This window comes from Polychytrium aggregatum, assembly GCF_025602895.1.
Source record: "Polychytrium aggregatum strain JEL109 chromosome Unknown BJ171scaffold_19, whole genome shotgun sequence".
Lineage (NCBI taxonomy): Eukaryota > Fungi > Chytridiomycota > Chytridiomycetes > Polychytriales > Polychytrium > Polychytrium aggregatum.
Genome location: NW_026516221.1, coordinates 452,266 through 474,569, shown reverse-complemented (window position 1 = coordinate 474,569; position 22,304 = coordinate 452,266). Strand labels below are relative to the sequence as shown.

The 22,304-nt window shown below is 57.6% G+C and overlaps 6 protein-coding genes across 6 annotated transcripts; 5 read left to right on the top strand and 1 right to left on the bottom strand.

The window, feature by feature from the left end:
* Positions 1-88: 88 nt before the first annotated feature.
* Positions 89-1,750, top strand: BJ171DRAFT_505884 (uncharacterized protein). The gene is made up of 3 exons (XM_053111083.1): positions 89-239; positions 409-1,396; positions 1,586-1,750. Exons 1-3 carry the CDS (start codon positions 237-239, stop codon positions 1,591-1,593), a joined length of 999 nt encoding a protein of 332 aa, XP_052966542.1. The 5' UTR covers positions 89-236; the 3' UTR covers positions 1,594-1,750.
* A 1,924-nt stretch (positions 1,751-3,674) lies between these two features.
* BJ171DRAFT_619697 (uncharacterized protein) lies at positions 3,675-5,146 on the top strand (the record flags this gene model as incomplete). The annotated part of the gene is made up of 1 exon (XM_053115404.1): positions 3,675-5,146. One exon carries the CDS (start codon positions 3,675-3,677, stop codon positions 4,956-4,958), a length of 1,284 nt encoding a protein of 427 aa, XP_052966541.1. The 3' UTR covers positions 4,959-5,146.
* Positions 5,147-6,755: 1,609 nt separating this feature from the next.
* Positions 6,756-10,091, top strand: BJ171DRAFT_107047 (P-loop containing nucleoside triphosphate hydrolase protein). The gene is made up of 14 exons (XM_053105423.1): positions 6,756-6,761; positions 6,892-7,111; positions 7,227-7,474; positions 7,578-7,787; positions 8,013-8,119; positions 8,220-8,243; positions 8,318-8,323; positions 8,401-8,486; positions 8,583-8,735; positions 8,837-8,888; positions 8,997-9,057; positions 9,152-9,267; positions 9,392-9,439; positions 9,535-10,091. Exons 2-14 carry the CDS (start codon positions 7,028-7,030, stop codon positions 9,705-9,707), a joined length of 1,368 nt encoding a protein of 455 aa, XP_052966540.1. The 5' UTR covers positions 6,756-6,761; positions 6,892-7,027; the 3' UTR covers positions 9,708-10,091.
* Positions 10,092-10,492: 401 nt separating this feature from the next.
* BJ171DRAFT_619693 (glycoside hydrolase superfamily) lies at positions 10,493-13,372 on the top strand (the record flags this gene model as incomplete). Its single annotated transcript, XM_053115403.1, has 8 exons — positions 10,493-10,649; positions 10,739-10,850; positions 11,066-11,079; positions 11,186-11,308; positions 11,432-11,438; positions 11,642-11,844; positions 12,059-12,504; positions 12,630-13,372. 8 exons carry the CDS (start codon positions 10,493-10,495, stop codon positions 12,969-12,971), a joined length of 1,404 nt encoding a protein of 467 aa, XP_052966539.1. The 3' UTR covers positions 12,972-13,372.
* Positions 13,061-16,754, bottom strand: BJ171DRAFT_568218 (chitin synthase-domain-containing protein). The gene is made up of 4 exons (XM_053113509.1): positions 16,045-16,754; positions 15,772-15,873; positions 14,051-15,627; positions 13,061-13,895 (listed from the first exon to the last, which is right to left on the bottom strand). The coding sequence occupies exons 1-4, from the start codon at positions 16,641-16,643 to the stop codon at positions 13,387-13,389; spliced, it is 2,787 nt and encodes a 928-aa protein (XP_052966538.1). The 5' UTR covers positions 16,644-16,754; the 3' UTR covers positions 13,061-13,386.
* An 862-nt stretch (positions 16,755-17,616) lies between these two features.
* Positions 17,617-21,054, top strand: BJ171DRAFT_442522 (chitin synthase-domain-containing protein). The gene is made up of 4 exons (XM_053108097.1): positions 17,617-17,976; positions 18,243-18,344; positions 18,478-20,057; positions 20,231-21,054. The coding sequence occupies exons 1-4, from the start codon at positions 17,753-17,755 to the stop codon at positions 20,737-20,739; spliced, it is 2,415 nt and encodes an 804-aa protein (XP_052966537.1). The 5' UTR covers positions 17,617-17,752; the 3' UTR covers positions 20,740-21,054.
* Positions 21,055-22,304: the final 1,250 nt, after the last annotated feature.

Here is a 22,304-nt window from a genome sequence, read left to right as displayed (position 1 = left end):
TTTTACCAGCCGAAAGCCGCTACCTCAAGAGCCGCGACTACCTCGTTGCTGCGGGAGGGACCCTGGCGCAAGGTATGAGACCCGTGATGTCCGCTTGTCGCAAAGCAAACAGAGTCTGTTTGGCAGTTCTGGCGCTTCACTCGCTTCCGTAGACCACGTACTGGTACCTCGATCATGACGGCCCGCCCTTTGTCGCTTTGGCAGGTGAAGACTTGCGTCCTGAAGAATACGAAGTCATGGTAGGGAGGCCGGGGGGGTGGACTGAGAGACGCATGCCTCGTGTCAAGTCAAGAGAAGCCGGGGTGGTGAGGGGTGTTGCTGATCTCCATCTAGCTCGGCTGCTTCGCTGCTATCTTGTCAATCATGCGCTGACAGCTGTGTGAACTCATTCTTCTCGTTGGCCTCTAGCCCGTGGACGGCCCGCACACGGCATCGCTCTATCTCGGATTCGGACACAGCTCCTTCGAGGCCGGCGACTACGATATGGCTCTGAAGTGGATATACCCGACTATCGAGTACTTTGAGTCGAACGGCCAGCTGCTGAATCTGATCGGCGCATACCGCGACCTAGCCGCCATCCACCAAAAGAAGGGCAGCCACAGCGATGGCCTGAAAGCACTCCACAAGGCCATGGACGTTTTGCAGACCCCCGAGGCGGCCTCCTTTGCGACCCCGAAGCTGGAGGAAAACATTTGCGTGCACATTGGCGAGCTGCTCATGCAAGGCAACCAGCACCGTCAGGCACTCGAGTACTTTGAGCGTGCACTCCGCCTCGCGAGCCAGCCTGTCTCTGCAAACCTGTTCTTCAATCTCGGCCGTGCTCACGAAGAACTCGGTCACGAAAACGAGACTCGTAACTGGTACGAGCGGTGGGTTGAGGCATCCCAGCCAAACGCCACCGGCGGGGTGGCGCTGACGACCGACATGGTCAGCGGCAACAGCAGCAGTCACGGCAGCTCCTCGATGGACGACAAGTCCAGCATCTGCAGCCACGTCCCCTCGGGCGGCAACGAAATAGGGACACTTGCGACGGCCCCCGGTGGCGGCGTCCCTCCTGGTGGTGATGAGAACGCCCGACGGATGAGCCACATCCTGCAGTTTGCAAAGTCGCCAAAACGATCCGAATGGGCCCGCAAGCTCACGACCAAGGCTCAGTCGATGTTCTTGAACCGCAAGTCATCGATTCCCCCTTGCGGTGCTGCTCCTGGAGCTTCGCTGGCGACAACCCCAAGCCGAGCCATGACCCAACCCCAACGCCACGACTCGCTCCTGGAACGAACCGAGAACCTGCGACTCAACTCATTCCCGCTGCCACCGCTGCAATCAGAACCCCAGCGAGCTCGCAAGGAAGACTCGATACTCGGGCCAGCATATCAAACTATGGATTCCCCAGAAGGTGGGGGCAGTGCATCCGTCCAAGGGGAGGAGCGAACGTGAAAGTCAGAGTTTTGGGGATGGTGGTGGATGTTGTCAGGACGCGAGGGACAGGCTCGAGGGACAGGCTCGAGGGACAGGGACAGGCACGCAGACCAAGCGGACCAATTGCTAACGGACGAACGCTAACGTTATCACAACAATATGACAGGCATGTGACCGGATGCCTTGGCCAGACGCAATCAATACATGAATTATAGTACACTTTACACATGCGCAAACGGGACAACACACCCGCTTCCATGAACATGTAGTATGTGATGAGCTTGCGTCACGCTAAGCTATAAGAAATAAACCGATCACTTTGGCAGCCTCCGAGTGAAGACCATCGGTCGCTCTCCGGTCTCCACAATTGGCATGCGCACTGATCTCGGAGAGCCAGCGATGAATGGGGATGGTCCGCCGCAGAAAGCGAGAGAGATACCCCCCCCCAGAGATAACCGCGACATCGGGGGAAGGTGAGCAACAGCGCAACGGCCTGTGCGGTGCCCATGAGGCCCGCTCGATTGCCGCCTCCACTGGTGCAGGAACACATGTCCTGGTCTTCTGGAAGTGCTCGCGCGTCGCGCACCCGACAACCTCCGAACCCCATCGGGGAGCGGCCGCTGCGTCACGGCGCAGATCGGGCCGCCAGAGGCCGATACGCCGCGCAGCTGGGGAAATCGCGAGACCGAGACGGGGGAAAGGTGTCGGGGAGATGGAAGATGCAGATTGCTCTGGCCCGAGACTCCTCTCCCAGTTGCCCAGCAATCTGCAGCACATCAGGCAAACGCCGGAAAGCCATTCCCTTCCCCTCCCCCATCGGCCGCACTGGCCGAGGGAGCATTTGTCATCCATGGTGGCGGAACCGAGAGCCAGTGGACAGCACCACCAGACGGACCCGAAGGACACGCATCCGCGCTGGCCGGCAGCACCGAGCCGGGGAGGGAAGGAAGGAAGGAAGGATATCGGGCTGGGGGGTGGACGGGTTGGTGCTGCTCATGTGCCAATGAACCATATACGCAGGCAAAGGCAGAAGAGATGCAAACGGAACGATGGCCGGAGACAGCGCATCGGCAGCCATGCCGAGGACAGCCGGCCTGGTTCTCTGGAGGCCGCTGGCCAAACCCCTGGCCGAGCCAGCGCCGGACCCATGGCACCGCCGGGCAGAGAGAAGACTGCAGAAGACTGCAGAAGGGCAGCGACTCTTGGAGGGACCATGAAGCGGCACGCTGCCCAGCACAGGAACAACGCATGGACAGGTATATCAGAGGTCCGGCACTTGTCCGCTGGCAAGGCCCTGCTCGCCAAAGGGCCCATGGGGGCGTGGCCAAAGGGGCCTGGCGCAAAATTTAGGCTGGCCAGCGACAAAGAGCGCTGCGCCAGGCCGCTGCGATAAGGGGCCGAGCCAGGGCTGCGCGCACGGAGGTGACAGCGGCACCAGCGCAGGCGTGGGAACTGTGCGCCCAGGCCTACGGTGTCGCTCTGAACATCAATGCCGGTGTCGATGCACACGATATCGATGTCAATGTATCGATATCGATGTCAGTGTCAGTGTCGATGGACGCGATATCGAGATGCGCATGCCGGGGCCGGCCCGCTGGGACCACAGGGCCATCGGATGCAGGCCCGATCGCCATCGGATCGCTATCGGATCGCTATCGGATCGCCGTCGGATGACCCTTGGATGGTCCTTGGACGACCACCGCCAACACCCTCTCCCCCTCCCCAAACCCACACACCCCTCCAGGATTGGAAATCATCGCGCCGGGCTGGGGGGGGGGCCAAAACGGTGAGGCCAAAGTTTTCATGCGCACCGATAGGATGGGGCAATGGGACAGCCGGGCTCGTGGCCGCACTTGGATGTGCATTGCCCGACCGACGTGTCGTGCGCAGAATCCACCTTGCTCGGCAAGCATGCAGCGATACCGCAGCCGCTCCCTGTCTCGTCGGGTTTGCAGCCGAGGCTCCATGCCGACGCAATCGCAGAGTCCGTCGTGGGTCGGTGACGTCGCGGGCTTGTCGGTTGCTTGCTCGGTCTATTACCAATCTTGCATTGCGGGTGTGCTGCAGCCACCTCGTATCGAGCAGCCGCTATAAATGCCCAAGCAGTCGCCGCCGACCCCGTTCGTTTCTCACCATAGCCCGCATCGTCCAAGTACCTGCTTCAGTCGCCACACAGCTCCATTCTCAGCAGCATCAGCGTCTTCGCAATCATCCCTCCATCTAGCCACCGCAGAGCTCCACATCCACCTCGCCCAATGCTGCCGATCAAGCTCCGAAGTTCGTCGTCCAAGGACAGAATCGCGATCTTGCCACCCATCGGCTCACCATCGCATGTTTCGGGTTGCATGGGCCTGTCGGCTTTCCCGGAGGCCGCCAGCGAGTCTGCTCTCACCAGCCAGGATTTGATCGGCCCCAGCTTCTCGGGCACCATCCGCCTCGAAAACATGAAGAACAGCCATGCCTGCATCGCATTCATCCGAGTCTCGCTCAGCGTCACGGTGCTTGTCAAGGGCGCCGCCCGATCGCTTCTCTCAAAGTACATCGACCTGTCGGCCTCCGATATTGCGCCTTACCTCGAGGCCTCTTTGATACCCTTCTCTCTCGCACTCACACCGGCCGAGGCCGAGTCCCTGCCTCCGTCGGTGTCGCTGCCGACGCTCAAGATTGCTGTCCAGTACGAGCTCTCATGCGTCGTCCACTACTCCAACGGCAGCACCGTCGCCTCGCCCGCCCTTGTCGTTCCCGGGGTCGAGCGAGCCACACTCCGCGATGCCGCCGTTGCACTGGCCCCTCAGCCATGCTTCCGGGTCGGTTCTCACGGCTGGTCCGCCCAGCGCCCATCCATGAACATTGTCTGCGACGTCGAACGAACCAAGCTTCTCCCTGGCGACAGCATCCAGTTGTCGCTGCAGATCAGCCCCTGGGAGATGTCCTCCCAACCCGAAAAGTCCAGTGTCGGGGTGTTCTTCTCGCTTGTTGAGTCTGTCGAGCTCAGGATCCCCGAACCTGGCCGTGGTCGCTCGGTGCTTTCGATGCTCAAGAGCATCACCGAAGGCTCCAGCGACAGCAACTCTGTTATCATCAAGAATATCCTGGTCGACAAATGGCCAACCAACGTCCGCCGCCAGATCGATATCCACCTCCCGCTACTCAAGTCCAGCCCCAAACAGAATGCTGGTTCCAGTCTGCTCGATGATCTCTATGCGAATCCCAACGTCTCGCTCGATGATCTGCCCGAGTTCGCCCTCCGCCACGCTCTCAAGATCACCATCGTGCTCTCTCCAACCGAGGTCGTCTTCCACCAGGTCCCCATCACAATCCTTCCATTCTCTCCTGACACACTCAAAACAATCGAGCTGAACTTCAAGGAGCCGCTGAGTGCCGAGATCGGCGCCTTGGTCGAGATGGCCATGCATCGACCGCTCGAGTTGGGCGAGGAAGCCGGCCACTGGCTGCCCAGCTTCGAGCACGCCGTTGCCGAGTCCGAGGTTCCGCCTGAATATTCCGTCGCGGCCCGTGCCGCAGACCACCAACCTTAATGGTTCCGACGGGAAGCTACCGACGAGCCAAATCATCATAATCCCTCATCTATCCCCTGGTTCTGCTGTCTCACTGGCTCACTTCACTGTCCTGTCTATCATTGCTTGGTCGCCAGTCCACAAGGACCCAACTCTCTGTTTTTGTCGATTCGCCCATATTCTGTCTGTTCGAGCCTGTCTGTTCTGCTCTCTGCGCTCCGTCCCCCTCTGTGTCTGCTTGCACATATCACCGTTTTGGTCTACTATCTGCTTCTATGAGTCATGCCCTATTTGTAACAATGCTTTCAAAGTAAACGGGACGCCCATATATCACATTTGCACAAGAGAGCTGCCATCAGTGAACGGTGTTTGTCAATGGGTCGGGTTGGATGCTGATTCAGTCAATTGTCACATCGCTGTTGTCGAGTTTGCTTTGGTGGAAATGTTCATTCCTCTGTTGGTGGCGGAACGGCTCGGGACAGCGCTGGGGCTTCAGTCGACTAGGAATGGTGCATACTGCCTGTCCTGCTTTCGCGGGACGTATGATCGCTGCAGACAACGGAGGCGCATTCTCATTCAAAGACAGCCGCAAAACCGTCTTGTCGGGTGGGTGCTGAGGCGAGTCGCTTGAATGGCCGCGCGACCCGCGACCATGAGCTTCGCATCTCGCTCTGTCCCGATCTCGCCGGGCCCAAGCGCCGTTCCGCCGCACCGACCCGCTGGACCACCAGACCAGCATTGTTTCGCCTACCAGGCTTCATAGCGACTCGCCGAGTGGCATCAGTGCAGTCCATCCGGCTGAAATGGTCGAAACCGCCGGCGCCTCGTTGGAGGCCGATTTCACAAGGCTCTACCGACTTCACAGCTCGGCCAACATCACCCCGTCACCACAGACCACAAAGTCGCTGCACAAGTCGACCGAGAACTTGCAGATGCTTCTTCTGACGCTGGGCTGCGCCAAGCTGGAGGTCGTCCATCAGCTCCAGCGTCCCACCGATCAAAGCGAAACCTTGGAGCACGCCCGGAGAAGCTGTCAGCTTCTTGGGCTTGAGCAAGCAGAATCGAGGGTGAGCCAGAAGCGTTCGTGAAGGTCGTCTGTCTCTTCGATCCGGCCGAGCCTGCATCTGGTCGTCTGTCCTGCCCACGATATGATTTTCCGCTGCATCATGGCGAGGATTGGTCGGCCAGAGACATGGGCTCGGTTCATCGGTTCGCTCAGTCGACAGAACTATCAACGAGCCACCGGCCGACCGAAGCAACTCTGCTCTCGGCTTTGGCTGGTCTCGAATTGCCTCGTCTCGATGGCCTGGACCTAAGGTTCTCAACTTTGGCTTGGTTGCTGACGAATTGTCTGCCACTTCCCGCTCCTTAGGTTTTGGAAAAGTACAGCCAGATCATGGCGATGCAGCTGAACAGCCAACTCGATGGCACAATCGCACACCAGATCACCGAGATTGTCGCAGAGAAAGCCAGAAAGTGGGGCACTCCCGCCGTATCAAACAAACCAGCCGAAGTGAAGCTTGGGATTGAAGAGTTCGAAGGCCTGGTAAGCATCCTGCGACCTGCTGGCACCGCATCCCAAGTTCATCCACTGCGGCAACGTGTTTCGCTGAAATCTTCTGGCGACATCGCTGCTCATCCATCACCAGAAAATCGAAGCAGACCCAATCTTCATCCAGGAGCCTCCATCGATACGGCCGTTTATTCGAGGTCTGCCGCTCTTCCGCGAGGATGAATATGCCACCCCGGCGTATACACCTCAGTACAACGACCGCCAGGGCGAATATGCTGGCTCTACTTCTGGACGGGACTCTTCGAGCTTCGGCAGGTATGCCTGTTTGGATTATATCCGGCAGCTCCCATGTCGGTTCACTGCCACCATCCGCTTGCTCCCATGTTCCGTTTCTGATATTATCCTCTCGGCCGTACGCACTTTCCGGCAATCGCTCCTCAGTCACCACCAATCGCGCGGACCCCAGCAGCCCCAGAGGATACCTGACCGACTCACCTCTCCGCCGCCGGGGGCGTATTCCCACAAGCCCTACAGCCAGCGAGAGGGCTCCAGGGTCGAAAGGTCGTATCCGAACCAGATGGGCTCCGTGCCGCCTCGGAGAATGGCCGTGGAAACAGAGCCGTCGGATATAAGAGAAAGCACCTTTGGGCGGAATCGCAAGGTAGGCTCTTGGTTGACCAATATGCCCAGGACCTGCAAATGGAAGGGCAGCAGTGCAAGTGCGCTCCGCCGCAGCCATCCAGCTATGGCCCTAACCACTCTGTATCGCTGCTCAGCGTCAAGCGGAACCCGCTTCGGACGACGAAGGTGCGGGCGCCTCAGGAAATGGCTTCGTAAGTGGCTATCAGAAACTGGTCCAGGACAGCCAGAAAAAGAACGGCCGGTCAGGGGCAGCCCAGGCCGCCAATAGCATCACAGCCAACAAGAAGCGGAGCCTCGGCACCACCATGAAGCGAGGCATCGGCAAGTTTGTCCCGCCCCTGATGTCGAGCAAAGACCAGCGGGATGAGGAGGACTCGTACGGGTATGACACCCCCAGTCGGGAGAGCACAGCTGCGCTTGCTTCTGAGCCGAGATCATGAAATGAGCTAATATCATACATGTATGGACACCACGCCGCAACGCAGGACCATGCGCGGACAACAAAGGAACGCAAAGCCGATGGCCGTCCGGCCCGGACCTGTGTCTCGATCCGGATCTGGATCCGGATCTGGTCCTGGCTCGGCACTGGTAGACCAGGAGGAGGAGCTCATCGATGAGCGTCTCAGGAACATTGAGCCGCGTATGATCGAGATGATCATGAACGAGATCATGGACCAAACTCCCGGCATAGACTGGTAAGTTGGTGCTGGTGCTGGTGCTGGTGCTGGTGCTGGTGCTGGTGCTGGTGCTGGTGCTAGTGCTGGTGCTGGTGCTGGTGCTGGTGCTGGTGCTGGTGCTGGTGCTGGTGCTGCACTCGCTGTCGATGTTGTGCGTGCCATTGATGGCCTGGATGTTGTTGCGACTGGATCGGGCATTTGCATATCTTCGATTGACGCCGTTTGTCTGTGGTGTTTCCCTAGGGACGACATTGCCGGCCTTGAGCACGCCAAGAACACCATCAAAGAAATCGTTGTTTGGCCCATGCTGCGTCCAGATATCTTCACGGGACTGCGCGGGCCACCGAAGGGTAGGCCGCCGGAGACTTGTCGGGTGAAATCAAGCATTCACTTGGTCGTGGCTGGGACAAGCATCGTTTCTGACTTGCTTCTTCTTGTGTTCACATCAAGGATTGCTCCTGTTTGGACCACCAGGTAAGTAGACGATGGCATTAGGGATCATCAAGACTCTATGTTTAACTGATCCTTGCTCTCTCTATGCAACGCAGGAACGGGTATGTCTCCATCAAGCCAACCTACACGAGCCGGGGGGTTGCTTCAGCTGGGGTTCTAACCGCCCTGCGCACCACAGGCAAAACTCTGATAGGGAAGTGCATCGCGAGCCAGTCTGGGGCAACATTCTTCAGCATCAGCTCATCGTCCCTCACATCAAAATGGGTATGTCTACGACCGCTTGCTTTGTGCACAGCCGTTCGGAGTGAGACTGGCGGATCTGCTAACGTGCCATGATCGACTGCTTTCATTGCGGATCAGATTGGCGAAGGCGAAAAGATGGTCCGGGCGCTGTTTGCGGTGGCCCGGGTTCACCAGCCGAGCGTGATCTTCGTTGACGAAATCGACTCGCTTTTGACCCAACGCACGGATGGCGAGGTCGAGGCCACACGAAGGATCAAGACGGAGTTTCTGGTGAGTCGCGGCCCGCTGCCATTGGCCAGGGCGGCCAAGGGTGTGTGCCCCCGACTGTTGGCACGATGCTGACTACGACCGCATCCACTCCTGCGACCCAGATTCAATTCGATGGATGCGGTACAAGTGCCGAGGACCGCATCCTTATGATCGGTGGGCAGCTTGCGCTCGATTCAATCTGTGCATTCCCATGGCCGATATCCGTCATCAAGCAGTGCTGATAGCTTTGGAGACTCATAAGACAGCATCTGTTGAATCCAGGAGCAACGAATCGGCCCCAGGAGATCGACGAAGCGGCACGAAGACGCTTTCGAAAGAAGCTGTAAGCTCCAACGGGACAAAAGTCACATCCGAGTCGCGGTAGATTGCCGCCGGACACCTCTAACCGAACGTGCGCTTCGCTATGACGACATCAGGTACATCCCGCTCCCAGAGGCAGATGCCAGACGATGTATCGTCGAGAATCTACTCAAGAAGCAAACACACCAGCTCTCGGAGGAAGAGATTTGCACGATCGTCACCAAAACCGATGGTACGGATAGCCCGCCCGGACGGAGCACTTGGTGCATCACGCCGGGCCATAGGCAATTCCAGATACGCACGGACATGCATGAAGCTAACCAGCGTGATTCTCCCGACGCTTTTGTCGTGCTTAGGCTATAGTGGATCGGACATGGACGGCTTGGTTCGTGAGGCGGCCCTCGGTACGTGACTGGATGCACAGCGAGCCCATGTTTGCGAGCCAAATGCATTTATCGACAGTGGGTGAGCTGACATGAGTCTCTTCCGCTGATACTAGGGCCCATCCGAGACATCAAAGACATCCGCAATATCAACGCAAGCGATGTTCGGCCGATCATGTATTGCGATTTTGTCGAAGCCCTGACCCAGGTCCGCGCCTCCGTCTCCGACAAGGACCTCGATTTGTACATCAAATTCGATGGCGAGTACGGAAGCGTCAATCGAAAGTAGTTCCCGATGACCCATGCCTCCAGGATGTGGATAGTACTTGTAGATGACGGGTGTGCATATTTCTACCCACTCACCCTTCCCCCTAATATAGTAGAAAAGTATGGTATTCCGTTTCATGTTTCGGGATGGCTTTCGTATCTACCGGGTTCGCTTGTGGGGGGACACAAGCCCACCCAGCGACAGCACTTGAGTACAAGGTTCTACACTATATTCAGAAAAAAACGGGACACCACAGCCGTTTCCATGAACATGTAGTATGTGATGGCATGCGTCAAGCAAAGCCACAATAAATAGATCAGATCACTTTGGCAGCCTCCGAGTGAAGACCGCCGGTCGCTCTCCGATCTCCACAATCGACCTGCATACTGTGATCATGTTGCGCGCCGCGTTGACGTCGCGATTCCACACCGTCTGGCGAATGGTCATGGCCAGCGCGCGATAACATTGGGTAACAAAATATTCGATGAATGGTCAAAATCCCGGGTGTCCCGTTTTATATTGGATCGCCTGTAAAATACCGGATGCACCGCGTGCGATGTGTCGGTTTGCCATGCTGAAAACGAACCGGATCACACCATATGTTCCCCGACGCTTGACAATGATCCTCCGTCAGCCCGTTGTTGATGGAAAGAATGGCCAAATGGTACCACATCCGATGCTCAGAAACCAGTTGGCTTCCATAAAAACGCCTACTCCCGACATCTGGCGAGGAAAGCCAACCCGGACCCGGCTCTTTCTCCTCCAAATCAATTTCATTTCTCCTTCTCCCTCCCTCTCTTGGCACAATGAAGAGCGTTCCGCTGATAGCGCTGCTGGTCGTGCAGGTCCTTTGGGCAAGCCTGGTGTCGGCCGACATAGCAGCATACGTTCCGAACTGGGCGAACCAAAACAACATTGACATTAGCACCCTCAACTACAATAACATCAGCCAAATACTCTATGGTAAATATGGCTCCTCTCCCCCTTGCGCCAAATCCTAGTCGGGTTGAGCCCGAGGCAGATTGACTGAGGGAGCCTGCCTGGCATACCAGCCTTCTTCACTGTCAGCGCCAACGGCAGCGTCATTCCCACACTCAAGGCCAACGATGACATCAACATCCCCAAGCTCAATCAGCTCAAGAGTGTTTATGGATTCACCACAATGTGAGCGAGCGAGCAATCCGCTGGCGCAAAGGAATGAGCAGCGCCGTGCTTCCTGTATAGCGACTGCTGTCGCGAAAGCTCCACATGGAACCAGAGAGAGACCGGTCAGCTGAAAGTAGCTCCGACGGCCTGCTCATCTCATTCTATCAATCCAAAAATTACTTGCTCGGCGGAACCAAACCAACGACGACGCATCCGGGACTCTGGTTGCTCAGTGCATCCATCGGAGGTAACACCGCATCGCAATGGCGGAGTGTATCGGATGTGGTCACAGGCACGACGATCAGCAACAGTAGCAGTGGCAGCACATTGTACTCACATAACTCGTACCGCAGGGTGGACCAACTCCACTCAATTCAGCCAAGCTTTCTCGACGGATGCCGGGCGGCAGAACTTTGTCAGCTCGGTGGTGTCGACTCTCATCAACAGCTCGTATGCATTTGATGGAATCGATATTGGTACGGCAACGCTGACGGAGAGCTGGTTTTCGAATGGCACCAGCGCACAGAGGACGCAGCTGTGATCGCTCTTGCTGACGACCTTCCGCCCTCCCTCTCTCTGTCCTCTTTCACATTTTCAAGACTGGGAGTAAGTCGTGTGTACTTGCCCTGGTCATGAACGGCAAACGGACGACCTCTGCTCGCTGCTGTGCTTGGTTTCTATCGTCGCACGCCTGCAGTCAGGAGAAACCGATACCAGCCGCTGCTCATTGTGCCATGGCCAGTTCGAGCCCATTCGTTGTACTCATCCAGAAGCCCAAAAACTCTTGTGCTATGAAATGTGCTCTGCAGGTATCCAGACGCCTCGGGCAACGGATGCAATAGCAAGAGCATCCACGACTTTCAAAACTTCAACACAACGCTCAAACTGCTTCGCGACCGGCTTGGAAACCGAACCATCTCGATCGCAGCCGGAGCGACCATCAAGGTATACTCAGATGTCAACGGGACCAACTGGCTGCCGATCTGGGCTCGCTACCTCTCGTACATCAACGGTAGGTGTCTCTTGTTCAGGCTACGGTATAGTGTCGATCAAAACGCCGCTGCGACCTGTGCTCCATGCCCAGTGATGGCATGCGTGCCATGGGAGGGTCTCGAGGATCGCTTGCTGAACAAAGGACATGATCACTACTTCTGTGCTGCTGCTGCTTCGCTCCCTTCATTCTCACCGACGCTTTCATTCTGTGATCCATGGTTTCAATAATGCAGTGATGACCTACGATTACTCTGGCAACTGGAACTCGCACACGGGCTACAACACGCCCCTGTTTCCCTCTGCAAACGACCCCCTCAAGATCATATCGATCAACGACACTCTCAACAACTACGTCAACGTGCTTGGGATCAACCCAAGCCAGCTCCGACTTGGTCTAGAGTTCAACGGGCACTCGTTCTATCCGATCAACATCGATGCCGCGCATCCTGATGGCGTCTTTCAGACATGTCCCTTGACCAATGCATCCGATCCGGCCTCGGGCGCATGCACTACAATCAAGGGCGACATGCTCGACAACGCCGCCTTCGACGGCTGCAACCCACCGGGATACTCGGGCGACTGGAGCTGGCGCGGGCTGCGGTCTATGGGGGTGCTCCAGACCCCGACGCAGACGGTGCCCAACTCGGGTTGGATCCGCACCTTCCACAACTCGGTCATGGTGAGTTGTGGGGTATGCAGCGACCTCTGTGCTGGGAGAGGGAGAGGGCTATCTGTTGAGTATTCGTCGGGTTCTCTGCCGGATCATCCGGCTGTTGGCACATTCTCTCATCCCGGCATCCACAGGTCCCGACCCTCATCAACCCAACCTCCAAGGTGTTCATCAACTACGACGATGTGCAGTCTGTCACTGCCAAGGCACAGTTTGCGCGCTACTGGAAGCTCGGGGGTATCTTTGCTTGGGAGCTGTCCGAGGACTACTATAACTCGTCCAGCAACATCAACGGGGAGCTGATTTCCGCGGCCGTGAGCGCCTATCAATCTGGCCAGGTCTTTCAGCTCGTGGCGACGTCGAAGGCAGCGCCGGCACGAACCGCGAGAACAGTCGATGCGACAACGATCGTGTGGTGGGTGGTCGGCAGCATGTGCTGGGCGTCCGTCATCTCATGGCTGTGGATGAGTGAGTGACGAGCAGCAAATGGGAGACAAAGACCACCTCACACAGGCCCCCCAAGTATGCCGCATCAGCCAGGTCGCCTCTCGAGTCGCAGTCGCAGTTGCAGAATGAACATCATGTGCATATCACATATGTATTTGCATTGCCGATGCGTGGATGCCGACGAAACAAGTCTGCAGGCGTGCCATCTGGGAAAGGAGAAAGAGAGAGAGAGAGCAGGCCGGGTGGGATCGATCGATGGCTTTGCAGAAAGCACGGGCGGCGGGATGCAACAACACAGTATGCCTGGGGATCGGTGAAGGAGAAAGTACAGGCAGCGCGAAGCGAGAAGCTGGTGTCTCCAGCCAAACAATGATGAAGGCGTTGCTCAGCGCAAGGGGAAGCAATCCGGCGATTTAGTCCGAGAGGGTAAAGCTGGCGCCACGCTTAGAACTCGCCCTTGAGCGGGTTGCGCAGGCCCGCCTTAGTGGCTGTGGAGCTGGCCCACTGGACAATATAGAGGGTACTGAAGATGAAGCGAACGGCACTGAGGATAGCTACACTCCAGAAGATGAAGGTGAGGAAGGGGTTGACCAGCTGCTGGGTCTGGTTCGGGAAAACAGCCATCAGGAAGGACTTGTTGGTGAAGAGGCCGACGAGGATGCCGTTGCAGACGAGCCACAGCAGCACAACTCGGGTACGGAACAGCTTGAAAAAGTCGTCCTGCTGGGTCTTGGCATCCTGCTTCTTGGGGGCCTCCTCCTCCTTGTTCTTCTGGCGCTCGAGCTGCTGCTGGAAGTGGCGGAACTGCTCGTTGACATCTTCTTTCTCGTCAGGAATATCGACGGTGGCCACCTGCTTGCCGTCGGCGCCCTTGGTGGCTTGGACAGCATCGCCGGCGGAGCTGACAGTGTTGTCACCCTTGGTACCCCACGAGACGTCGTGCAGGTTGGTGACTGGACGTGAGAGAGCAGGGCGGATGAGAGACAACACCAGATACACCAGATACACCAGATACACCAGATACACCAGATACACCAGATACACCAGACACGCCACAGATGTCGCAAAGTCTGCTCATCAAGGTACAGACGAGGCACAAAGAACTTACATGCATAGATCATAAAGATGTTGATGTACATGGGGAGCAGCAGCAGATATTGAACCATCGAGGTGACGCAGTGCCAGGGGTCCAGGTGGATGACGGACGACGCAAAGTAGAGGCCGTAAGTGGCAACGAGCGAAGTGACCATGTCGCGGAAGGTCTTGTTGGTGAAGAAGTAGTTGAACGAGCTGAACGAGTTGCCAGACTTGATGGCATCAACCATGGAGCTGTTCATATCACGGATGGCAAGGGCGATACTCCAGCCACCGTTGACGAGCATCATGATCATGATGACGGTGAAGATCAGGACACAGGACCAGTACAGCCACTTGCTGCCTTGGGGACGGTTGCCGAGGGCCGAGATGAAGATCATGGAGATGACGCCGACGTAAACGGCGTTGACGACCGAGAAAACGACGTTGCCGTAAGGGTAGTACAGATCAATACCCTGCAGGTTCGAGGGCTCGGCGCCAGTGTCATCGGAGCTACCCTTGGCGACGTCAAAGACAAAGTAGAAAGACAGGTAGAAGGTGCCGAGGGAGAACCAAGAAAACAGCAGGTTGATGGCGTTGTAGAATGCCTGGACGTACAGCGCCATCTTGCGACCCTGGCTGTGGCCTGAGTTGCCGATGTGGTAAAAGTGCTGGAGGGCGTGGACGGCAGCAAAGAAGGAGCCGTTGAGCCAGCGACGGCGCTGCGAGATCAGTTCTGGAAGCTGATCCGGGACGTCGGTCTCGGCCTTGGCTGACTTGACGTACTTGAGCAGCCATCGCTCGTTTTTCTTGGTGACCAGCTCGAAGCACAGAATACGATCTTCGGCAAGGTACATGTTGGCTGAGAAAATATCGGCACCGCCGTGCATGGTCTCGCCCTTGAAGTAGCACTCCAAAGGCTTGCCTTCAAGAGCCTTGAAGCGGTAGGCCGAGAAGGCACCTGGCAGCACCGAGATGTAGCCAAAGACGGACTCGAGCGGCTTGTCCAAGATGTTGGACATCTTGTACTCAAAGTTCTGGGTGGCGACCAGGGGGTTGAGCAGGTTCTTCATCCAGGGACCGAGCTCGGCGGCGATTTCACCACAGGCTCCGCCGATATGCTCGTTGTCAGCAAAGGCGCGGTAGAGGTGGAAGAACGACTGGCGGGTGGGCTTGGTGCCGATATCCAGGAGAATGCAGACCTCGGGATCGATGACCTTGCACACAGCGTTGAAGAACCAGCGGTGCGAGTTGATCTTCTTGGCGTTCTTCTCCTTGAGCAGGAAGATGGTCTGGACTGGGACCATATCGTCGTGGAAGTCCAGGCTATGGTCGACAGCACGCTGGCAGATGGACTCGAAGATGTGGGCGGAGACCTCCTCGCCGTTGACGGAGCTCTTGGTCAGACCCTCCAGGTAAAGACCCATGCAACCGAGAACGGTGAGGACGCGCTTGTTGATCTTGGTGCGGCCGTCCGAGACGATGCAGAGGACAATGTCCTTCCAGCCATCAGGACCGAGGCCACCGGGGCACTCGTTGCTGCAGAGGTAGGCAATGTTCTGGAAGACAGCAAAGACGGACTTGCAGAAAAGCTCGTCGTCTTCGTTGTACCTGTAGGAGCGGCGCCGGTGCAACCAAGGACAAGGTCAGGACAGGTGGCCGACATACAGGAAGCATCTGAGCTCCGTGCAGCCCGAGAACAACAGATGGCGGCGGCGCCAGGGAGGCAGGAGTGCAGTCCGGAAAGGCACATACATCGTAGCCACGATAGCCATCTTGACGTTGCGGCGGAGGATTCGCGGCATCAGCGTATACTTGTCAGCAAAGGCGTTGGGGTCGGTGGTGGCAGCGGTGTATCTGTCAGAGGGAAGGAGCGCAGCAAGTGTTACGAAGCGCAGGGTGGGATACCAATCCTCCGGCAGAACAGTGGATCGCGGGAACTCTGTCTGGCAGTTTGGCTTTGTGGATCGTGTGGTTGCCACCGTTGAATCGGCAAAGCTGAATGCTGGCAACGCAGCGCGGGCTCACCTGATCTTGGTGAACTCCTCGGTCTTGTAAGTGCAGTTTTCGATGTGGCTCGTGGGCAGAGGCACCTCGACGACGAAGGTGCCGTTTTGCTGCAGCGGAACTTCCTTGCGAGTCGCCTTGCGGGCAAAGAGCTGGCCGGGCGGGGCAGCTGCATACGACTGCTGTGAGGGAGTACTTGCGATGGGAACAAAGTACGAGTTGGGGGTTGGCTGCGAAGGGGGAGCGTACTTGCTGGCCGGGGCGAAGGAGCCCGCTGAGGGCTGGGCGGGGGGCGAGTAGTAAGGCTGGGCCTGTCCCGCAGCAGGCGCCGGGGCGGGAGCTGGGAAGGCGGCACTGGAGGCGCCAGTCGACGACGGGATGGGGATGGCCGGACCCGGAGGCGGCTGGTAGTATTTCGAGCCTGTGGAGGGGGTGTTGATCAAGGATGAAGCAGGGCGGCCGCCGTAGCTCTGGGGCCCGGGATAGGCGGACTGCTGAGCGGGCTGCTGCTGCTGCTGCTGCTGCTGCTGGGAGCCATAGTTGGCAGGATCAGGGAAGGCAGGAGCGCCCTGCTTGTTGATAGGGTGGTAGCCGCTGCCGCTGCCGCCGAGGTTGGACATGGTGGATGGAGGAGATGAAATGTGCTGGGACCAAGACCCGTCGGCCAGGGAAGGACTTTATACGCTGAGAGCAGAAGCAGATGGGGAAGATGCAGGACGAGGAGGGCGGACCCAGCCGAAGCCGATAAAAAGGCGAGGGGCGATCGGAAGATCCGGGGAGAAAGCAGCGGTGGCTGTGCAGGCCAAGAGCGAGAGCGAGAGCGCGGCGAGAGGGCGGCGAGAGGGCAGCGAGAGCCCTGGGCGAGAACGGCGCCACATGCGCGTGTGTGTGTGTGCCATGGCAGACGCGCTGCGGCTGCATTGTGTCTGTGGCGGATGTGCTGTGTGTGTGTGTGCTCCTCGGATATGCTGTGCGTGCAGTCTCTGTGCGTCCTCTCGCCCGGGTCTCGCTCTCTTGGTTTCACCGCGACTGCACCCCGGGGCCGCTCTCGCCCTGTTCTCGCCGGCCCTCGCTGGTCACAGTGTTTCATCAGGGCCTCGCGTTGTATGGATACCCGCCGACCACAAGACAAGGCAGCCGACGCAGTGCTGGGTGGTGATCGGGGGCGGTGACGGCCGGCGTTGCGGGGACGGCTCCACTGTCTCGTCTGCCTCACTCGACCTGCTACTCTGGTTCATCTGTATATCCCATCGGTCTATCCCATCTGCATCTGCCTCGTCTGCTGCATCCCTCTGGCCATGCCTCGCCGAGCAATGCATCCCCCGCTCCCCCGCTGTCTCTGCTCGGCGTCCTCGTCCTCCCTCCCGCTCCGCCGTCCCCCGCCGCAACTCTGGCGCTCTCATGGCCGCCAGGACTGTGGCGAGGCTGTGGGCGCGTCTGCCAAGCCAAGCCACGCCGCCCTTCACCGCCACTGCTGCTGTCGGGAGCCGTCCCGGGTTGGGCCCGTTCCGTCCATCCAGGCCTGCCACCCGTCCGACCTCCCAGATCGCCACCAGCCGCTTCCTCGGGTCTGCGGCTGTCGCTCGCTTTCCTGGGCCCGCTATTTATTGCCGACCATTCGCCAATCTGGTTAACGATCCCGATCCTCCCTGCCCTTCCAATCTGTCGCTCGGCTGTCCCCAAGCACCAGTCTCCATCTCGAACTCGCTCCCCTCCGTCGCTCATCCAGATGGCATCCCCCGGGTACCAGCGCTTCGAGGATAAGGCGAACCAGAGCGCCTCCACCTCCTATGCTCCCGGCGGCCTTCCCTTGGCCAACCGCTATACCCGCCAGAAGACCGTCCGAACCGTGCCCCTCCAGGCCAACGGTACCTTTGTCGTCCAGGTCCCGCTGGCCAGTGCCCACATCAACAATTGTCCCATCACTTCTGGCGATGAGTTTACCAAGCTAAGGTACGACCGCTGGATTGTCGTCGAGGCTGGGCTGTCAAGATCGAGCATCTCTTCGCGCATGTATCCCTGGTCCCTCTAGCTCGTGACCCTGGGGTTCCTCTTGGCAGGGCCTGCTATGATCTGGATGGCATCCGCGCAAGTCCTCCGATCCCCCCCCTCTTCGAGCATGTCTGGATCCTTACCCAAACATGCCACCTGACTCATCTTTCGATCACATCCCTCGATCCCCGCCACCCACCTGGAATATGGTCTCCCATACCAAATAGGTACAGCGCCATCGTCGGCGACCCAAACAACTTCTCGGACAAGTACGATCTGCAAGTGCGGCGACTTGGCAGAAGCACAAAGATCGCCGTGGTGGCCACCATGTAAGCGCCTGCGTATTCATCGGACCCCATGCACGGACGACAACTACGCCCTTGCCATCGTTGCCTGCCAGGACGCGGCAGCCAGCCCGTGTGCCTCGTCAATCTAATACCAGATCACGGCTGCCTACCTCAGGTACAACGAAGACGACGTTGCCTTCTGTCGATCCATCGAAGCCGTCTTCCGGAACATCGCCTATCTGTGCAGCAGCGACTGTCCCGGAGGTGGCCTCGGCCCTGACGGCTGGAAGGACATTGTCCTCTGCATCGTCTCGGACGGCCGCACCAAGATTAGCTCCGAGGTCATCAACGTGCTGGGCTCCATGGGACTGTACATGGAGGGTCTGACCAAGAGCTCCGTCAACGGCACAGACGTTGCCGCGCACATGTTTGAGGGCACTTGCCAGCGCTGTATCAACACTGATATGGAATACTGCGATGAAATGGTCCCGGTCCAGACCATCTTCCTGCTCAAGGAGAAGAACGCCAAGAAGATCAACTCGCACCGCTGGTTCTTCAACGGCATTTGCAAGATCCTCGATCCGGAAATCTGCGTCTTGCTCGACATTGGAACGCGCCCCACTCGCCAGTCGTTCTACCATCTGTACAATGCATTCTTGCGCAACGAGCAGGTTGGCGGAGCCTGTGGTGAAATCGCCGCCGAGCTCGGCCCCTGGATGAAGAACCTGCTCAACCCCCTGGTCGCCACCCAGAACTTTGAGTACAAGATGTCCAACATTCTGCAGAAACCAATGGAGTCTGTCTTTGGCTACATCTCGGTGCTGCCAGGCGCCTTCTCGGCCTACCGTTACCGCGCCATCGAAGGCAAACCCCTGGACTGCTACTTCAAGGGCGAAACCACGGGCGAAGTCGCCGATATTTTCTCGGCCAACATGTACCTTGCCGAGGATCGTATTCTGTGCTTCGAGCTGGTCACCAAAAAGAATGAGCGATGGCTGCTGGAGTATGTGAAATCTGCCAAGGCCGAGACGGACGTGCCCACGGACCTGCCCGAGCTGATCTCGCAGCGCCGTCGCTGGCTCAACGGCTCCTTCTTTGCTGCCGTCCACGCCCTCCAGAACTTTTACCACATTGGAGACTCGGGGCACAACCAAGGCCGCAAGATAGCGTTGTACGTCCAGGCGTTCTACAACGCCGTCAACTTGCTGTTTTCTTGGTTCTCCCTCGGCACCTTCTACCTCGCCTTTTACTTTATCTTTGATGTCGCCAACGGCCAGTCCACTGGCAACGGCCTCGATCCGCCCGGTCTCAAGGGGTACGATCTGTACTACCCATATGGAAGCGTCGTTTTCTCGGTCGTCAACGCCGTTTACGTCGGCGTCATCTCCATGATCTTCATCTCGGCCCTCGGCAACCGTCCCCAAGGCAGCAAGTGGCTGTACTGGTCCTGTGTCCTGATCTTCACCGTCATCATGATCATGATGCTCGTCAACAGCGGGTGGTGCATCTATGTGGCGATCCGCGATATGGAAGCAGCCCAGACGGCGGCCATCAAGGCCAACCAGTCATTCAACTCATTCAGCTACTTCTTCACCAACAAGACCTTCCGCGACATGGTCACTTCGCTCGTTTCGACCTACGGCCTATACATTGCCACGTCCGTCATCCACCTGGACCCCTGGCACTGCGTCACCTCGATGGTGCAGTACGTTCTGCTCCTCCCCATGTACATCAACATCTTCACGATCTATGCATGTAAGTTCTTTGTGCCTCGTCTGTACCTTGATGAGCAGACTCTGCGACATCTGTGGCGTGTCTGGTGTATCTGGTGTATCTGGTGTATCTGGTGTATCTGGTGTATCTGGTGTATCTGGTGTATCTGGTGTATCTGGTGTTGTCTCTCATCCGCCCTGCTCTCTCACGTCCAGTCACCAACCTGCACGACGTCTCGTGGGGTACCAAGGGTGACAACGTTGCCAGCTCCGCCGGCGATGCGGTCAAGGCTACTAAGGGCGCCGACGGCAAGCAAGTGGCTACTGTCGATATTCCTGATGAGAAGGAGGATCTTGAAACCCAACTGCGGCGTTTCCATCAGGAATTGGAGCGCCAGAAGAACAAGGAAGAAGAGGCACCTGCAAAGCAGGACGTCAAGACCCAACAGGACGACTTTTTCAAGCTGTTCCGTACCCGAGTTGTGCTTTTGTGGCTCGTCTGCAACGGCATCCTCGTCGGCCTCTTCACCAACAGGTCGTTCATCGGAGCGGTCTTCCCGAACCAAGTCGCAGCGCAGGTTAATCCCTTCCTGACCTTCATCTTCTGGGCCATGACCTTCATGAGCGCGATCCAGTTCATCTTCAGCACATTGTATATGGTCCAGTGGGCCAGCAAGACTGCCTCTCGCTCGGGTCTGCGCAACGTCCTGAAGGGAGAAGTCTGAATGTACTCTTTGACCGGGGCAATGAGGGGGGGGGTGGGGCTGAAGACGTGTTTTGCTTCCGGCCGATGCCTGTTCTGTAGACTCGGAGTCATTGCAAAAGTCACACCGCCATCTCTCTTGGCGGCTCGCCCACGATGCCTGTGACTGCACACCACATACTGAGTCAGCAGGCCCCACACTGGGCTCGTATACCGCATACTGGACTCGTAGACCTGGCCTGGGTCCATGGATTACAGCGTTTCCAAAATGAAATGGGACTACCCCCGTTTTTAACCAGCACAGGATTTTTTCTGGAACCTGAATATACACTATGAAAAAAATTTTTGTTAAAAAAATCAGCGAGAACGACAAAACGCGCTCTCGGAGCCACCTCGGTCGGCGAGAAGAGCAGTCTCTGGCGAGAGACCCCCGAGGGAAGGCGAGAAGCCTCTCGCCGTCACACACACACACACACACACACACACACACACACTGTGCACACACACACTTTGCACAAGGGAGTCAAACACCTCCCATCGACCATCCCAAGAGGGATGGCAACCCCGAAGTGGACTGCCCAGAATATGGGCGACCCGGCATCCACTGTCGAAATACTCAAGGAACAGTGCGAGATGCTTACAGTCTATCCAGAAAGAAACGGGACACTTCCCCTTTCTGGCTTCAGATGCCCGCTGACTGACTTGTAGGCCCAGTGGGCAGGCCATGGCATTGCACTCCTGTCTTCGTTGGCAATCGAGTGGTTTTGGTTGGTTTCGGGAGCACAGTCTTGAATACACCCGGCCGATCTCCTGTGGCGATGATCGACTGGCATACCGAGATCATGTTCCTTGAGGCATTGATGTCTCGATCCCACAGCGTATGGCAGCTTGTACAGCTCCGGACAAAGTGTGGTTTCTCGACATCAAGATACTCGGGTGACTCAAGTCGCTTGAATTCCCGGCAATGTGAGCACACCTGGGATGTGTTGAACTCGTTCACCGAGCACACACGGATCTTGGAGACGGATGGGTCTGGTGGTCGTCTCTGGTGGTGGTGGAATTGCTCAAAGTACTTGGCGAACCTGAGTCTCCTGGGACTGGATGCATATCCCTTCCCCTGTTTCCAGGATGCATTCCCAAAGGCAATCACCACTTCGGTCTCCCTTGGTGCCTGGTCGATGACTTGCTTGCACATCTCGTGGACAGTGCGCTGTCGCTTGCCGTGGAGATCGAGTCGCTTGAATCGCCGTCGCCGGGTCAGGCTGAAGTACAGCTGTTTGTCCAGCATGTCTCCATCGAACACATGGCGAATGTATAACAGGAAGGGATCCATCCCGGGGATCTTGGGGCTCGGTGTGGTGCTCATCCATTGCTGCAGACCAAGGTTCTTGTGGGTGCTCTGGATCCACTTGGTCGCCTGGGTGGTGTCTTTCTCTTGCGGGGAGCCATCTGGCGAGAAAATAGCGACGATGGCTGGTTCTGCCCTTGGGGAAGAAAGAATCTCCTCAAAACCAGCGCATTTTGGACAGGCGCTACTGCTCGCAGAAGCGTTCTTGATTCAGATCCAGAAACGCATCGCTCGCTCAA